This window comes from Rhineura floridana, chromosome 9, assembly GCF_030035675.1.
Source record: "Rhineura floridana isolate rRhiFlo1 chromosome 9, rRhiFlo1.hap2, whole genome shotgun sequence".
Taxonomy (NCBI): domain Eukaryota; kingdom Metazoa; phylum Chordata; class Lepidosauria; order Squamata; family Rhineuridae; genus Rhineura; species Rhineura floridana.
In genome coordinates this window covers 94,435,246-94,454,635 of record NC_084488.1, presented here as the reverse complement: position 1 = coordinate 94,454,635, position 19,390 = coordinate 94,435,246, and the positions used below count along the sequence as shown (strand labels likewise).

Sequence of the window (19,390 nt, the reverse complement as noted above, 5' to 3'; positions counted from 1 at the left end):
CTACCAGCACTGCTTCCCTTCTAAATTAAGGTAGAAAAAGCATATCAAGCCTGTAGTGATTGTTGTAGTTTAGAGACACTTCCTTCCAAATGTAGGCGTGAATTTATCTCTCACTGGTAATACCATATAGTAAGTTACTGGTTCACTCACATAAAGATCTCACCAAGAAGAAGTTAACGTTTTATTACCAAACTGAAATAATTACTAGCAGCATCTGTTGAAGCTCCTCTTCTCAGTTTGTTGTCAGCTTTACTCCATTCCACTCCTCCAGTGATAATTTTGAAACCCCCATCCCTGTGTTGTTTGTAAGAAAGTGTCTCTAAATTACAACAGTCACTGCAAGGGAAAACAGAATGTTTACCTTACGAATGTGAACTAGTTTCAAGCCTGTTGAATGCAGACAAGGAGCCTTGTAATCTAAAACACTCCCATCCACGCATCCTTTATACGTACCTGGCTAGTGTGGATGCTGCCACCCCTGAGGTCTGACCACATGGTTCATCCTGATGATGTATCATATAACACATGGTTAACACACTTTCCAAGGGACCAAGCATCCACAAATATACAAACACACGATCAACAAATCATGTGTGCGACCGCAAACATTTTTATACATATCTGGACTGGTGTAGAAGCAGCCGCTGAATGCCAGCTAAGTATAAAGAAGGCTGTAATTCTAAGTGACAGCTAGCAATGGAGTCTCCTAAGGGGTACTGGGGTATGTGCTTTTTAACCTGTGATCCTTGAACCCGAGAGACTTTGCGTTCCCCAAGGATTGGTATTCGGACCTGTGCTTTTTAACTTATTCATAAACAGTCTAGGGTTAGTGATGGACAGTGAGGTAGCCAAGCTTGCTGATGATACTAAATTGGACAGGGTGGTTAAAACAAAAAGTGATTGTGAAGAGCTCCAGAAGGACCTCTCCAAACTTAGTGAATGGGTGGTAAAATGACAAATGCAATTCAATGTAAAAAAGTGTAGAGTGATGCATGTTGGGGCAAAAAATCTTAATGTCATATATGTGCTCATGAGTCCGACCTGGAAGTGACTGACCAGGAGCAAGACTTTGGAGTTGTAGTGGATAGCTCTAAGAAGATGTGAACCCAGTATTTGGAAGCTGTGAAAAAGGTGAATTCCATGCTAGGGATTATTATACAAATCTATGTGTGGCCACATTTTGAATACTGCATACAGATATGGTGGCCTCACCTCAAAAAGGATATTGTAGAGTTGGAAAGGGTTCAGAAAAGTTCAACCGAAATGACCAAGGGGATGGAGTGCCTCTCTTCAGAAAAACAGTTGGAGCACTATGGGGCCTTTAGTTTAGAGAAAAGGTAAGTGGTGATGTGATAGAAGTGTATAAAATTAAGCATGGCATGGAGAAAGTAAATAGGCAAAAGCTTCTCTTCCTCTCTCAGAAGATTTGAACTCGTGGACACCCAATGAAGCTGAATGTTGGAAAATTCAGGACAGACCAAAAAAAGTCCTTCTTACACATTGTGCATAGCTAAACTATGGAATTTGCTCCCACAGGAGGCAGAGATGGCCACTAACTTGGATGGCTTTAAAAGAGGATTGGGCAAATTCATGTAAGGTAAGGCGATCAATGGCTTCTAACCCCAATGGATATGTTCTTCCTCTACGCTTCTGAATACCAGTTGCTGGAAACTGCAGGAGGGGAGGGTACTGTTGTGCTCAGGTCCCGCTTGCAGATCTCCCACAGGCATCTGGCTGTCCACTGCAAAAACAGAATGCTGGACTAGATGGACCTCTGGCCTGATCCAGCAGCCTGATCCATACGTTCCTATGTCCCTATGTTATGTTCAATCTTTTAAAAAAATAGTTCTCAGTGTCCTCACCAGAAGTAGCTCGCCAGGTGGGACAGAGACACTATACTAGTTTCCTGGCAGGTGGTCACTGGTGCTTATTGGAGGGGCAAGGCATCAAGGAGGTTGGCACAAGGTAAATGCAACAGTGGAGTGAATCCAGCACTCCTCCCTCCTGCCTCCCCCTCCTGGTAAGCAACAGTGACCCACCTGCCAGGAAGCTAGTGTAGTGGCTCCACCCCACCCAGTGAGTTGCTTCAGGCCCTCACTAGTTTCCATTGTTCTTTGTGAGGATATCTATGATCCTCTACCCATCTTTTACCCACTAAGTTACATTTGGAGAGGCCTTTGGGCCACCTCTGTTCGTTAGGCCTACTCAGCTCCAGTCTCTAAAGGAGGTAATTTGGTTTGTTATTGTTCTACCCCATCAAGTTGCAAATCAGCCATGGATAAGAATACAGAATGCCTTGTGGCTACTTTTGTTATGTTTCAAACCAATAAACATAGCTGGGTGAAACAAATCCAGAATTAACACAGTCAACCATCCCTCATCACCATTTCTCTGTGTTATTGCTTATAAAAATTGCTTTCGGCGCCTCCAGACTATCAATATTCTGCAGAAGGGATTCAAGTGCATACCAGAATGTTGGGTTTGTGCACTTAAAGTGGATTAAAGTACTCTCTTGCCCTAGTGCAGCAGATCCACTTTTCTTTTTTTAAGGACTTGTTACGTTTTGGAAAGTGACAGGGAAATGCATTGAAATATGTGAGATGAACAAATAATTACCAAGATGTGGTGTAAATGTCCTGCAAGCAAATCAGGATACATGCAAGATGAATGCCCATTGCCCAATGAATGCTCAACAGACCGATCATTGTCTAACCACCGCATAAGTGTTGTGCAAGCAAATCAGGATGAATGCTAAGAGCCCCTTGATACTTGAGGCCAAACTATGCTGAGGTTAATTGCATGAATGCAGTTTGTAATAGCAGCTGCAGGGGAGCCTGAGCAGCCTTAGACTGAGTAGTGCACAGAGGGAATTTAAGTCTGTCTCTCCCTGCTAAATTGAGGACAAAAATTGCCTCTCTGAAGCAGCCTATTGCACAGCTACAATTTACAGAATAACAACAAACCCTCACATCTATTTTGTCCCTCAAACAACTCCAAGGTCAATTTTAGGAAATTTTAAAAAATCAACAACCTTAGGCTGCAATCCTATGCGTGCTTACTTGGAAACCCTATTGAATTCACTGGGACTTATTTTTGAGTAAACAGATCAAATCAGGGTGCACAATTTTGAAGCAGACCTATTAAATGCCAAGTATATTGTATAGAACTAGGAAAGGTTTTCTAATGCATTACAGAGCAATTAAGACCTCTCTGCTTATTTAAACAAAACATTCATTGACTTCGGAAGGAGAACTCAGTAAACCTTGAATACTGCCAAATACGTTTGTACGTTTTGTTTTGTACATCGCCCAGAGTGGCTGGACAACCAGCCAGATGGGCGACTAATAAATTTAATAATAATAATAATAATAATAAAATCTACCAAATTCTGTTCTTATGCAAGTCTAATTAAAAGGATAGAGAGATTGTGGTTGATCAGTGCTTGTGCCCCCTAAGCAGCAGTCCTCTTCCCAGTCAGGTATGTGTGAATTCCACAAATATCAGTGACAGTTGTACATATAAAACTGTGTGCACCTTAAAAACCTTAATGAATAAAAACAAAATTGTGGGCTTCAGAAGGAAATACAGTACTTTAAAATAGCAAGAGACTCTTAGGAATTGATTGTGTTAACTTTCATCCAAATTAGAAAAGTGAACTGATTGGTTTAACCACTCATGGAAACATAGCAAACAGCTTTTAGTCCAACATGTGCACATTGGTTTATCTTGTTGAATATCACATATGGATGCTATGGGGTTGAATCCAACAGTGTGTGGACCAGAGAAAGGATATTATTGCTGTTCCATGAGTTTTTGTGCAAGCTAGTAGGACACCTCACAATGCAGAATCACAGTATGTTGGGGGTTATGTCATAGGATGAGATACATAGTTGTGGCACTGATACTTTGGAATTCCCTCTCCTTAAATATTAGACAGGTACCATCTGTTATCTTTTCTGTGCCTACTGGAGACCTAGATTTTTCTAGGGCTCTTAAGTCTCCCCAGCTGCTTGCACTTCCTGGTCTGAAAAGGCTCCATGGAAGAAGTTATCTCATGGTGTCTTCTCCTGGGCTTTAATCAAAGTGTGGTCACCCAGGAAGGCTGCATAGTACAGACTACCGGAGAGATGACTTGTAGAATGAAAGAGATGACACTCACAAACACCCCTCAGCCATCTCAAATGTATAGTAAGCACAACCTCACTCATGAGAATTTCACTGAATTTTTCTCTTCCCTTTCATAATTTTCAAATGCAATTTCTTTTCTCATTAATTGATAGAGAATAAGGAAAAACTGGGTGGTTTGGGGGAGGGGCCCAGCACTAGTTTAAAGAGTCATTTTTTTTACTTTGCAATCTGAATGTCAAGGTCCATGATCATCCTTTTGTGAACTTAAATCTATGGTAGTAAATTATGTGTTTTCAAACTAAACATGAGAGAATAGAACAATTGAGCAGCTTCTGTAACTTTTACTGGAAGGGGACAAATTACACTTGCAGCTTATAAAAATAGTCTGTTGAAGAGAAGGTCCATTTACTTTCAGCATGTATTCAATTCAAACCTTATTCAATTCAAAAATCAGGAGAGAGCTTGTTCTGTCATTCTTTCAGGCCATGTACGTACTACAAATTATTAACAGTTATGTCAGCAAACAAGCTGTTATGGGTTAGTATCTTTTCTAGACTTAACTGCTTTCCTGATTTCATTATTTTTTTTCTTTTCTCACAAAGTAAGAGTGCCCATGAGTTGGTTTTAATAGAAATTTGTATATTTCCCCCTTTAAAACAGAGGTAGAAGGAAAGAATCTGGCATTTTTATGCACACAATCTCAAAGGAGCTCCATCAACTGAACAACAGAACAGAACTGTGCTCTCAATAGAATTCCTTTTCATTTCAATGAGGTTTATGTGGGATAGGTCACATGTATACCCTTTGCATACATGCATACCTACTAATAAACAGAAACATATGTACAGCACATACATCCACACTATGCATGTGGTGCACTTTTTTATGGCTTGCTTTTATTTAAAAATTGTGTGGGTAAGAATTTGTGAGAATAACAGAAAACTGAATGAAGGGGATTAAATTTCAGCTGTGTTTAAGAAGATATGAAGTCCTCTAAGAGTTTTAAAGATCAAGGGACCATTAGAACAGCTGATCAGCAAAGAGACTATAGATTTGATCCTGTTGCTTAATCCATTGGTCTGACATTGCCAGGTGCATAGTGACTCCCGTGGCAATATTTAAAACTCTTGTATCTCCCCAATCAAAAACTTCCAGGATTACAGATGGTTCCATGAAAAAAGAGATAAATTATGAACTTGATAGCAGTCAAAGTTTAGGATCAATTCAGTTCCCATTAAAGTCGGGAGGGGGAGAATCACATTAATTGCCACAGGCATTGCTTCATTATTTCAGAAAATATGCCTTGAAGTAGGAAGATGCACAGCTTTGGTGAGATCTCAAATGGCTACAATTTGCTTATTAATTCAGGATGTCCAAACTATTGTAGTTTATCATACATACTGATGAAGAATACAAACATTAAACATATGAAGAATACAAACATTAAATATATGCGGTTTATAAAACAAAAGCCTGCCTCCACTCACAGTGAAATTGGCAACAGCTTAAGGAGTGAAATGTTCAACAGTACACCAATCCATTTTTGCTTTGCAACTGAAAGACAAAAACACTAACTAAATTTACAACTGCTAAGGTAAGTGTGTTTTAGATTAAGGATGGGAATCTGTGGCCTTCTAAATGTTGCTGGAGTGTAATTCCCATCAGTCCCCACCAGCATTGCTAATGGTCAGGACTGATGGGAGTTGGAGTCCAAAATCTAGAGCAGTTGCTCCCAATCTGGAGGCCGTGAAGTAATCTGGGGGGACACGAACAGTAAAGAAATGATTTTTTTAAAAAAGGCTTCCCTCCCTAGATGCTGTCTGCTCCCCACTGCCACTGCAGATGACACCCCCCCTTGCTCGAAACAAGAGGAGAGGACTTTTGCTGTTCCGAGGGCAGGTGTCTGCCTATAAAACACGTGGCAGATGCCAAAGGAGGCTGATGGCAGAGCTACCAGGAAGAGGGGATTACTATTGCCGTCTCCTGTCTCCACGCACTGCCACTGCTGACAACGCCCTTGCTCAGAACAAGAGAAGAGGGCTTTTCGTGAAGCAAAAAGAAGCAAGGCTGCAAAGAAAAGCTGTTTTCCCCTTTCCTTCCTGACAGCCAGCCTGCCTGCCTTTCTTGGCTCCTGCTTCGCTGCCACCTCTTTTTAAAAATTATTCTGATTTGCGAGGCCGCCCAGTTCTTGCCTTCAACCCAGAGCCAACAAGCAATGAGAAAGCTCAGGACTTGCTCACCCTCCATTTCTGAGTCTGTGTGTGTGCCAAGGTCCCTCCTTTCTTCCACCTTCACTCCACCCCCCCCAGTCTCTCTCTCCAAGATGCTGCAGCAATTGAGGGCTTCTCCCCTCCCACGTGCCCGAATGCATGCACTCCATGCTTGCAGGAGGGGCATGTGTGTTTGTGTGTGCATGCACAGATCTGTCTTCAGCTCCACTTTCATTCCCCAAGTGCACACTAACCAAGTCATTAGTTCTGATGATCATCCCAAGGCCTAAAAGCACTAACCCCCCTCCTCAGTCTGTGCACCTTGTTGTCTGCAGTGCACAATCTAGCATCTCCATCACCAACACTGCTGCTTCTTAATTATTTTTAAAAAGAAAGCTCAGCAGTTTGGCTGAGGTTGGGATCCTGGTATTGCAGCAGAAATGTTTTTATTTAATTAATTATTATTGCATTTATATCCCACCTTTCCTCCAAGTTGCTCAAGGTGGTGCACATGGTCCCCCCCTTTCCATATTATCCTTACACAGACCCTGTGAGATAGGTCAGGCTGAGAGACTGTGTTTGGTCTAAGGTCACACAGTGGGCTTCATGGCTGGGTGGGGATTTGAACCTAGTTCTTAGTCCAACACTGTAACCCACTGATGTTGGGAGACAGGAATGTACATCTTCAGATTGTGGGGGGGGGGAGGGGAATACCAATTTGATGGAATCTTTGCATTAAGAAAAGAAAGCAACATCTCCCTGTCTGCAGGGAGCTTTTAATGGAAAGGGATATTTGGAGATGTGATTTTACCAGGCACCATTTTTTTTCAATTAACAGAGACTAAAATTACAATTAGCATGGGGGCTCCATACTCATAAAGGTTGGGAACCACTGAACTAGAGGTTCAAAGGTTCCCTGTCCCTGTTTTAGATTACATTTTTCTATCCCATGTTGAATAACAAGGGTGCTTCCCAGACTGTCACTATTTTGGAGTTGGATTCAATCATGTATCAGCATATTCAGGTTGTGCAGTTATAGTTGATTGGGAGTTCTTGCACAACAAACCCTCTTCCCGAAAAGGTTGTGGACTTTTTGTGATAAGGAAAGTGACAGGGAAATGCAGTGGAAAGTGTGGAATAACACTTGCTTTGTCACAACATCATTTAGCCTCCCCACAAACAAATCAGAAAAAATGCTCACTGAATAGCCAACTTCATTTAACCTCCCTGCAAAGGAGAATGAATCTTCAATAAATAGATCAACTGGAAGCACCTCAAGACCCCTCACAACAGGTTAGAATCCAGAAATAATAGAAGTGCATTCTGCCATAATTAAACTGTCATTAATTGGAATGGTCTAAAATTGTTGCGAGTGTGAGCCTAAACACGAGGTTATGGCTATGTTCTGGTGACACGACTATTTACATAATTTCAAGCAGTGCAATTCAAGGCTAAACACCAAACAAATATGGGTGTATTGGTTGGATATTTTTCTCCCTGTGACAGTCAAGCAGCCAGAAAGCAGACCATCTTTTCTGCTGATTTTCCAGTTAGCTACCCTAATCATGTTAGCTGCCTGTTCCATTTTAGTCTCCTATAATCTCCCTACACAGCTGATTGCAGTCACAGAATGCAATCTACAGCTAGAAGAAGGCAAAGGAGGGAAATATCTCCTTTGAGGCTCTTCCTAATTGATCCCTATCCAAAGAGCTCAATGGAGATACATTAACAACCTTTCCATCCCCCAGAAAAACAAGGAGCAGACTGTGTAATGCTGGCCACAGGACCTAGTTCCTCCCTAGCGGCTGCAGCATATGAGACTATGTTTTAAGGGCCAGAGCCTTCCATTTCAATCAGTAGGTCAGATTCTGGGTCTCAGTCAACACATTTCATGGTACATAGCTGGCTTAAATAAAAGCAGTTTTGTACCTGCCTCTAAAAATATATATATTATGGTCCATAAACTCCCAAGTGAAGTTATATCCTGACTCGAAGGTTCAGTCCTACTGATTTCAGAACATATTTGGAACTCTCTATGGAGCTTACTTACTTACTTCTAAATATGAATAGAATTGAACCCTTAGACAGACCTAATGCTTGAAATAAATAGTTATACTGAAAAGTTTAATGATCACAATTAGAGTCAATGCATGGGATGTGGGGGGAGATATTTAACAACACAAAGGCTTAATATGATGAACATGTAAAACATTTTGTTCAAGAATCAGTTCTGAAATATTATAGCCCCATGTCAGTTTGCCTATCTCTGCCCCATAGGATCTGGTTTTGGAAGCAAAGTGGTGTAAATGTGGGTATCTTGTTGCTAAAATCACTAATATTGGACAAAATGTAAAATATTGGCAAGCAAAATGAAGTACAACCAAACCCTTTGATTTTTCAGTGTGCATGAGAGGCAATGTTGGCCATGCCCCCTAGTCTATAATTTACAGTAGGAATTATATTAATGTACACTAATGGGAGGCAAATAAGTAGTCTCTCTGGATAAATAATGATTATGCCTTTTTAAACATGCCATAAATCTAAATGAACACTGTGGATGGGTGTAAATACACAGGGCTCTACATGACATCAATCTTATTTTATGTATTTGCTATTATTAATTGCATGCACTGAATTTTCATATTATTATATGTTACTTTAAAAAAAATCAATCAGTCACCAAGTGCTCTTTGGGTGAGATTTATGTAAGAAAAATAAAACCATATAGATATATACACATACATATATTAGGAGGCAACTCTTCATTCAAAAGTACAAAGGTCAGGCATAAAATAGACTGGTTTGTAGATAGCAACTTTTATATCTGTTTGTGACTAACAGGAATTGCCTCCAAGTGATCAACAGTGTCAATTTTTCTAAACAGGAACAGAGTTGATTTCTTTTTCCCTTCCAGACTAGCTAATACAAATGACTTGCCCTAGTATGTGGCTAGCAAGAAAAAAATGTGGCTATAAACTTCTGTACTTATTTGCGAGCTAAATGGGAGGGGAAAGACGCTTTGAGAGTGGTCCCAAGACTTACTGGTTCTGCACACATTTAGCAGAAGGCATACTACAGTGCAATCTCTGTTGCCAATGTTCCAATATCCCAAGCAAACATGTGGATGTATATGTGAAGCAGCTTTAAACTCCACTGTGCCAATCCTAAACTCAACAAGGATCCACAAGAACCTAGCAGTGGCAGCTGGTGGCTCCATGCCAGTGGCGCAATGAAATCCTCTCCGGGTTTTAGTGTGAACTTTCAAGGAGCTGTCCAAGGTATTTGGTGGTACTCATGGAGCCACCAGCTGCCACTGGAGTCAAGAGATTCCTCTGTTCTCTTCGCCTGTGGTCCTCCAGATGTTGTTGGGACACCAACCAGTATGGCCAATGGTCAAGGATGATGAGAGTTGTAGTCCAGCAACATTTGGAAGGCCACAGGCTCCCCATCCCTGCTTTAGAGCTCAGGACCATTTTATAAATGCAAAAGGCTTCTGAGAGCAAAATATCCATGGGCCACTGAGTATCTCTCTTTGTACACCAGCAAGCATTTCCTTGTACATCAGAGTCTCTGGCTTAGAACAGCACTGAATTAAAATCAAGTTCTATTAAAGGGGGGGAGGAGGAAGAAGTACAACTTGAGGATGGCGTGCATACTGTCTCTGCCTTCCATTCCAGGCATTTCCATGTCTTCCAGGCAATGTATGATGAATTTTGTGCCCATCTAGACTGCAATGATTCACTGCTGGCCCAAACACTGATTGACAGAGACCACAAGCCAATCTCAGCCTCAGAAGCCAGTTCAGCAGGGAGACTATTCTCACCCACCTGCAACCGCTGTGGAGGAGTCAGTTCAGTCATGTAGGCCCTGTCAGTCTCTGACATGCTTCCAGCTGGTTGCCTTACAACCAGACCCCGTTGTTGCTGCACATGTGCTTTAGGCAGTCATGTTGTCACTCTTTATTATCCAATTAAAATAAAAAGGGAAGAGGGAGGGGAATTGATAAATAAGGGGGGGGCTAACTGAAATAGAAAATGATTCAATTTGAACTTCTTTCAGTCTAGCAAGTAATGTGCCTATGATATTAGCCACATGGCACAATATATTTTGTGACTCATTGGCTATGATCTACAGAGAAGTTAATGTTAACTCTAGTGTTAGAATGATAGAATAACTCTAGTGTTAGAAAAGGAGATCAGATTATTTCTAGTCCAGATGCAACAGCACAGGGTGTGTATGAGAGAGACAGAGAGGAGATAAGCAACAACAAAGTTAAGGAGGGTGGTTCTGAAAGTAGTAATAAAACCATGCTTTTGTTTAGCCACATCCTTTAAGCCATTTTAATATGCAAGGATCTCATATGACACACTTGGGCAATTTTAAAATACTTTTTTGTCAGGCAAAAAGAAAGTTCATCCCATGTGCCTAGAGACACCTGCCAAATCTTCATTCATAAATTAGTCCTCCCACACATTCCTTCTCCCACTGTCTTGCTGATTGGACAGATCAATAAGTTATACCCCAAAGCTATATTACAATAATACTATATGGCTACAATTTTAAGCATAGTTGCTAGGAAGCAAATTGAACTAAATTCAGAATTACTTTTGAGTGCTTATTTAGGACTGGGCTGGAAACATTAGAAAAAGTTCACAAAACAAGTTACTTTGCAAAAAATTGCAGACCTGATGGAAATAAGACTTTGGCCACAGTCCAGCTAAAAAGTTAAGCTGTGACTGAGGACAGCAGATATTTTGAGGGTATCATGGAGTTCTAACCATGTGTGTTCCCCTTGTAACACTTATGCAGCAAATAGGGGGCACTTACAGAAAAGAACTGGAGGATAGGAAGGAGTGTTTCAGTCTTCACCCCCACTGACAAATACCCTTCTAATGTCTCCCAAGTAGTTTTCCTTAACCACGGAGAGGGCACTTGCTCTCATTGTTTCAGCAGATATGGGTATGGAAACATGCATTTGCCAAAACAAGGTCTAGTTAATTGTTAAGGTCACAATGCCTCTGCACACTTACTTGGGAATATGTCCCGCTGAACATAGGGGGATATATTTCTGTTAACACGCATAGGATTAGATTACATGTCAATTTACAGCAATGAAACTTCAGGTCATTACAAAATTTTTCCCACTGATTTGAGTAGGATATTAAGCCCACTCTAAAGTCCCATTGTTTTAAATGAGACTTACTCCTGAGTAAATGTGCTTACAGCCTTGCTGTAATCATAACAAAACTAGCTAAATCGCGGTCATTGTGTCTAAGGAGGAGAATCAAATAACTGTAGAAAAGATTACATTTACTGCCACCAGGAACAGAAATAAAAATTATTTTTAGTTTAGTCTTGGTTCAGTCTTCAAATCCAGCATTTACTGTTTATTGTAAAAATCACAATATACATTCTTTGAAATGTTCTATGAAATAAACAGGAGTGCATTCTCAACCAAAAATAACAGGCAAATCTATATACAACCGATTTCTACCATCTGAAATATAATCCATAGAGGTTGTTGCATTCTGCGAGATTCATTTATCATATATGCACAATAAGCAGCAATGGGAAATAAAGAAGGAATGACAATGCAATCCTATGCATGTTTACTCAAAAGCAAGATCTGCTGTGTTCAATGGGGCTTACTCTCAGGAAAGTGTGCATAGGATTGCAGCCTGAGGTATTAAACTTGCCAAAAGGATAGTTCAATCACACAAGGGCAAAATAAAACTATCATAATCCAAGTATTACTTTCTAAAATAAAAACCTTTAACTTAGTTGTAACATTAATACCAATACAATGGCTCCATTGATAGAATTCCTGTTGGTCACAGTTGCAATTCTCATCACACTGCTAATTTTAGTGACTTTACATCAGGGATGGGGAACATGTGCCCTTCCAGATATTATTGGACTACAGCTCCCATCATCCCTGACCACTGGCCACACTGGCTGGGGCTGATGTGGTTGAAGGCCAGCAATGTCTGGAGGGTCCACAGGTTCCCCATCCCTGCTTTACATCTCTCAGCCAGTAAAGTACTTTCTATACCATTTAAGTTGTTTCCCACCACAAACAGTCTCTTCTGATATGTTCATCTTACCAGCCACACTATAATTTTAATAATGACAGGGGTTTAAATATGATTACAAGTCTTTCCTCTTGTTTTCCTCCATCTAAAAATAATACTATTAGTCATTTTACACATTTTCCCTATTTTTTCTATATTTTTTTTTTGCTGCCTGCTAGACTAAATTCATGAACTGAAATTTCAACATCCCCTCATGGCTGTTGTTTGTGTTGCCTACCAAACTGGAAAATCCGTCTTTACAGCTCTGTGATACTCAATACTTTGTCAATTCTGAGAACAAGATTTTTTAAAAAATAAATGTATATACATTTGTCACACATAACAACTTCAGTCGTAGGTGTACTTTATCTGATTGTAAAACATACCACAAAGGGTTATTTTTGGTAAAGATGTGTTGCCAAAAAGTATGTTATTCTTAGCACACTTCACCAACTCCTTTACCTCTACCACCAATTATTTTCTTGCATCAAATTACCACCAACTTGCCCCCTAAAAAGTCACCCTAAATATTAGCTAGCTATTAATTTGTTCTGAACTGATGACAATAACATTGGGGGGTTCAACTAAAAACAAAACAAAAAGGTTTCCTGCCCTAACCTCCAAATGAAGCAAAATCCACACAGGAGACACACACAAAAGGGGGGGGCAGGAATCCCTCCGAATGGCCACAATTAATTTAAAACTTAAAAATAAATGTTTCATGTGCATTAAAAATATTTCAGATTTTCAAAAGGTTCACCCTTCACCATTTTCACATAAGTAAAAAATAGATTACATGTCACCAGACAGAACTCTTTATAGTAACAGATAAAATATACAGAATTTGTTCAGATCAATGTATAGTGTAATAAGCTCAACTTGTGTTGAAGTTTTTTATATCTTCATATAATGATTTTTTTATATATATAAAAAAATCCTTTTCTCTGATGTTAAATAATTGTCATTTCCACATAGCAAAATTAATGGACTTCCCCCATTCCCCATTTCTTTTCCATAGGATCAAAAGGAAATAAAAATTAAAAGTGGGCAACCCCCAAATCCCCTGCCATAGATTTATTCCAGGGGACCTGCCACCCTCCTCCCTTTTAAAGTGGGTTCATGGTCGGTCCAAACCAGTGGCTGGGCGCCTGTGGCTATGTTGCATGTGGGCGGTAATGTGGAGAGGCCAAACTGGGGCGAGGGAGACGGCAGGTGGGTGGGGGCTCTCTCCTCCCCCTCACAACCTGAAGGAGGCTTCAGAGAAGGGATGCTGCATCTTGAAACTAGACAAGAAGCACTGGAGAGGTGGGGGGAGGGGGTTCACGAGGGACGGCGGGAGGCTGGGAAGAAAGAAATCATCTCCTCTGACCTCTAGCGAAGTGCCAGGTTTTTTCTTTAGCTCTTCACATTTCCTAAATTTGCAGATCTGGTGTCCCGTTTTGCGGTTCCTGCAACTGCTGCAGACTCCACAGTTGATGAGCCTTTTGCAGGGCACGCAGACCCCGCACCTTTTCCTCTTCTTCTTGGCAGGGTTGCCTGCCCCTCCTCCTCCTCCTCCACCGCCGCCACCAGCTCCTCCCGCGCCGCCGCCTCCCCCGCCTCCCCCGCCTCCTCCTCCGGCGGCTCCCAGGGAGGAGGAGGACGAAGAGGAGGAGGAATGGCTCTGCGGGCAGTCTGCCAGATTGGCAATTTGAAACGCACTGTCTGTGACGGCTGCTGAGGCTGCTGCGGGGGAGTGAAGGGCTGTCATGACGATGACCCCGGGAGGTAATGAGATGCCCCCTAAAGCCGGGATAGCGGAAAAAGTCCCCACGCGCTCGGGGAGATTCATTATCTCTGCTTCAGCAGCGCCGCATTTGAGCTTGTTCATGCATTCCCCAGCCAAAGGTCTGCAGTGTTCAGGGGCTAAGGTGGAGAGGAAATTATTATTTGCCATTTGCAACGAGGGCTGCTCGGCTGGCGGGCAGCCAGGCTTGCCCAGCCGCTGGGAGTCGTTCCGATGGTGCAGGCCGCCGCCGCCGCTTCTGTTGGCGGCGTGCAAAGAGGCGGGCGAAGACGACGACGACGACGCTGCTACTGACGCGGCGGCTGCGGCGGCCGCCGCGGAGGACGACGCTTTCCGAGCCACGCCGCCGGCCACGGCGGCCGCGGGGTTCGGGCCGCCGACGCCCGCCCCTCCGCCTCCCGCGCCGCTGCCCCACAGCATGGCGGTGGCGGCGGCGGCCGTGGCTGTGTCGCAGTTCCAGGGGGACATACCGATGCGCGCGGCGGCCGCGGCGGCGGCGCTGGGAAAGATGGGGGTGGTGATGCGCGCGATCTTGGCCGCCTGCGGGAAGGCCCCGCCGTTAGTCTTGTAGAAAGTGGCGAAGGAGCGGTACCTCTCCATCTCCGAGTTGTAATCCACAAGGCTGTTGAGGGCGCCGTCGGGCAGGTGGTTCTCCTTGGGCAGCCCCGGCGCCTCCGGGTTGGGCCCCGTCTCCACGCACACGTTGGTGTTCATGGTGCCCAAGGGGTGGTGGGGGTGGGCCTGGGGCAACAGGGTGGAGGGGAAGGAGGAAGAGGAGGAGGGGGGCGAGGAGAGGAAGGGGGGACCGGGGAGGGCCAGGGGAGGGAAGGGCAGGGTGGGGAGGAGGGCCACTGGAGCCGTCGGGTGGGCAGGGAGGGATGCTGGGTAGCCAGAGGGGTCAAGGGGAGGGGAAGGGGAGGGGGGGAAACGGTGCCCTTTAATCCTCTTTGGGATGCATCTCGGAAGACGGCGAAGTCTCAGGCAGCTTCTTCGCTTGCATCCTCCTCTCCGGGAACTGTCACTACTGAAATAAAGAAAGTCATTTCGGGAAAAAAGTCTACCAAGAGGGAGAAAAAGACACAGAACGAGGGGGGCGGGAGAGGAAACACCGTGTGTGCGTGTGCGGTTTTGTTTTGTTTTTGTTAAAAAGACACTACACAACACACGCAGAGGAAAAATGCCCATCAGTCATTCCAGCTCGTTTGCATAACAATCAATAAAGACATGATCCGACCGCCGCAGCCTCCCCCCCTCCTCCTCTTCCCCACCACCACTCTCCTCCCGCTGGCTACCTTTCCTTAACCTCCACGCACGCACGCACGCACACCACCAGTAAATGCTTTAATAGCGGCAGGGGGGAGAGGAGAGGGAGGGCTGACAAATGCCAAGGGAGAAGGGGCAATTGGAGTGCTAAACACATGCAAATGGTGGGAGGAAAAGGACTCCAAATCCTCTAACCAAAGGGCATCAGAACATTAGAAAATGTGTGAACAAGCCGGGCTGCCAGGGCAGGCTGGAAGGAGTAAACGAAGAGGAAATTAGCAAACGGAGTGCCGAGGAGGAGGAGAAGGGGAAAAAGTCTGGCCAGGCGTTGAAAAGTAAACTGGAAGCAAGCACAATGCCGCCAAGCGCCTGCTTTCCTCAATCGGAATATCTTTTTTTAAAAATTCTATTAATTGCCAGCTGCCACACTGTGCCCTTCTGTGTCTGAGGGTCATTAGTCTGAACCTTAGCACAGCCGGCTCTGCTACAGGGTCTCCAGGCCAGGTCTCTGGTGAAGGGGCATCCAAGGTTCTTCGTCCCACCCCCTCCCAAATTAAGTAAAAAAGAAGGTGACTGGGTTGGGTGGGGGAGGGGTGAAATATATGCAAGGCAATTTCACAGGTTTTGGTCTGAGATCTTGCAGCTGCATAGGGACCGAATATCCATATCTTCTCTGAACATGGTATACAACCTCCAAACCAGGGAGGCATATATTTGCATTTTACACCCACACACACAAAAGACAAGGAGGGACACACCACCTCCACCTTAATATGGGTTACGGGTTTTTATTGTTTTTATTCCACATAGGCCACCCATACATCAATATGTGAGAGGGTGTTTTAATTTGTAACACAGCGAGAAAGCACAACCTTTAGGAAGTAAAACAAACTGTAAGCCAAACAACACAAGATGCAGCTCCAGCTCTTTGTAATCCAGAATCTGGTTTCTCCCTCAAAAATATTTCACTTGCATCATTGCCCCCCCAACCTTTTTTTTAAAAAAACTTGTTAACAGAATATTAGGTCCTCCAAAGCCACTAAAAAAGGGCCCAGGTACAGTTTTATACTCAATTCCTGCAGTTGAAAAATAGTTATCAATTATACTAATTACAGTCATAATTGGACTAATGAACTATTTCCAGCCCAACCTACCACCTGGGGGGGGGCTGGATAATTTAATTGATGGGATATACTAAAAAGCAGGGTTTTAGGAAAACTAGTCCAGATTATGATGGAGCAAATCCAGAAAAAGTCATCTCAGCTTTGCCTGGCATGAGAACCAACATGCAACCATTCAATCACTGAAAGACCCTAATCATACAAGAGCCACCTCTGCATTATCACATCAGGAAAAAAAATGAAAATCATTGCTTCCTGTAGGGATTTGGTGACAATGAAAAATATCTTTCTACTTTTAAAACACACAAAAACCACACCAACCATAGAAAGGTTACATGTATGAAATAAGGCTACTTTACAAATAAACTATTTTCATTAACAACAACCACTTAATACAAGTAGTTTTACAGATTCTGTGTAGGTCATCCACTCACAGAGGAAAGCATAGCACTAATGTTTGAGTCTTCATTCAAAAAATAATACAGGCTCTAAATAGAACAGGCATCTATGCCCCCATTTTCGTAACAGTAAAGTGGCTTTTTTCTCCACAAAAGCTCTCTTTCTTACAATTCTAGCCTCTTCCAATCATCACCAAATCCTCTTTCAAGGTTTATTATTACCAGAAACGAGAAAATTATTGTGCCCACCAACCAGGTCATTATTGTTTAATCGATGCATCTCTGGAGCGCGAAAGAGGTATCTAAGCCAGAGGTACTGATTTTTTTAAAAAAAAATAAAACTATCGTACGATCTTTTTTTTAAGGATAATTAAAAGCAGCTAAAGAATCCCCGATTTGCTCGCTGCTTAAGCCAATGTGACTGCACATGTTCAATATTGCATATCTGTTCTGCTAGAGACAAGAGAGATCAAAGGTCATATTTAACATTCAGGAGGAGGGGCTGGTGCAGATTAATTAATAAATTAACACAGCAGCGCCTTTTATTGCCCAAGCCTGGCGTTCATCTACTTTAACAACCCCAACGGACCAAGAGTCGGGCGGAGAGAGAAAGAGAGAGAGCAGGAAGGGGGAAGGTAGAAAAAGAAAGAAAAGAGAAAGAAAGGGGGGGAGAGATCCAAAAACAATCACTTACCCGTCTGTATTGGGAGGGGGACACTTGGATTTGCAGACGTGTAGCCCGCCTGTCTGTCTTTAATTAGTTGCACATCACTCCCTAACACAAAGGAGGGGGTTAAAAAAAAAAGCAGAATATCCCGATGTGTCGTTGGCAGCTCCTCAATTACAACTTTGATACTTGTAAACAAACTGTAAAGGGCGGTGATGGGGGGAGGGGAGTTTGGTTGGTGGGGAAGAGATAAAGACGCCGATCCACTAAGCAAATACCTGTAAGTGGCTTTCTTTTTTTTCCTCTTTCCCTCTCTCTCCTTGTTGCAGAGAAAGGAGGAGGAGGGGGGGGCAAGGGAGCGGGCGAGAGGAAAGAGCAGGCGCTGAATGTGTGTGTGTGTGTCCGTGAGCGCGTGAATGTGTGAGAGCGCTTGGCTCGGTGGTGCTCGGTGGTCTCCTCTCCCTGCGCGTCGCGCTCCGTCCGTCTCTCCAGTCGCTGTGTGCGAGGGAGGGAGGGACCCGGGGGAGGCTCGCTCTCCCCCTCTCTGTTTGTGTGTGTCTGCGTGTGTGTGGTTGCTGGGGGAGGGGAGGAAAATGAAGAGGCGGAGGGGGAGGGAAAGAGCGCGGGGGGAGGGGAGGCTGAGCCGCGCCAAGGAGGTGAGGAGGATGCAGGGATGTGGACACCTACTGATGATTGGCTGCAAATTACACCGGGAACAAGAGCCGCGCACGGGCCACTGCTCCTCTTTTCCTCACCAATCCCCTCCCCCGCACCCTTCTCCTTCAGAGCGCTCAACGCAGCGAGCGGCCACGTTTGGCCGCCCCCCCTTTCTCAGCATAGGGGCGGGCGGCGGAGTCGGGGTAGGTTGGTGGGAAAAGCTGCCTGGAGGCTCATTTGTAAGGAGCAGGCACTTGCCGTGGACTCCAGCCTCTTTATTCTCCATTAACTTGCCTCTGTGCGTGCGTGCGGAGAGCGCAAGGGAGGCCAGGACTGGAGGGGAAGAGCAAAGCACGCGGGGTGGGGGTGTCTGAGGGCGTGCTCGAGTCGACGGCTCTCTCAATGCTGAGAGAAGGCTTGGACGGGCAAGGCGAGAGAGGCTTCCTCCCGCCCCCGCCGCAGAATGAAGTGGGAAGGTCCTTGCTTGTTAGAGAAGGATGCTCTTCATAAGCACCCCTCACCTCCCTCTCTTTTTCTCTCTCCCCCAGCCACCCCCCTCTCTCAGCCATTTCCCCCCTCTTAACCATTTGCAGGCGGTCGCCGGGAAGAAGCGGTGCCTCTGGAGAGGCCTTTCAAGAGGAGAAGGGGAAGGGGGGCGCGCTGCACTGGGAGGTCTCCCACTTGCACTGAAATAGCTCTTAACAACCCTGAATCCCAGAAGTTACAAAGAGAGGAAAGACCCAAGCGGCTTTATTCCTCCCAGCGCCTTCCACCAAATGGAAAATGTGAGCCTCCCTGAGACCTTTGATTAGATTGCAATCTCACGGAGATAATAATGGATGTAGCCCGCTACCTAACTGCCAATAATAATAATAATAATAATAATAATAATAATACTCTTTTGAAGTTTTTCTAACAGCTGCTTAGTTTCCTATTCGAACATGAAATGGGTGAGATGCCAGGATTGCTAATGTAAGAAGCCAGGACTGCTAAAATAAGCTTTCAAAAGTTTATTAGGTTTCTGAGTAAGCATTCAGAATATGTGAATGGGACAAAGTCTTGTGGATGACCCTGGTTTTTTGATTGGGC

The 19,390-nt window shown here is 43.9% G+C and overlaps 1 protein-coding gene across 4 annotated transcripts in view; it reads right to left on the bottom strand.

The window, feature by feature from the left end:
- Positions 1-18,356, bottom strand: part of CXXC4 (CXXC finger protein 4) — a 56,902-nt gene extending 38,546 nt beyond the window's left edge. Inside the window, exons 1-2 of one of the 4 annotated variants that reach the window (XM_061585514.1) lie at positions 17,231-17,310; positions 13,779-15,219 (exon numbers count right to left, since the gene is read on the bottom strand). In XM_061585514.1, the coding sequence (XP_061441498.1) occupies positions 13,779-15,219; positions 17,231-17,238 (1,449 nt within the window). In that variant the 5' untranslated portion in view covers positions 17,239-17,310. Of the gene's footprint in view, positions 1-9,103; positions 15,220-17,230; positions 17,311-17,671 lie in introns of those variants that run through there. The other 3 variants (XM_061585516.1, XM_061585515.1, XM_061585512.1) reach the window with 3 other exon arrangements.
- Between the last annotated feature and the right edge of the window lie 1,034 nt (positions 18,357-19,390).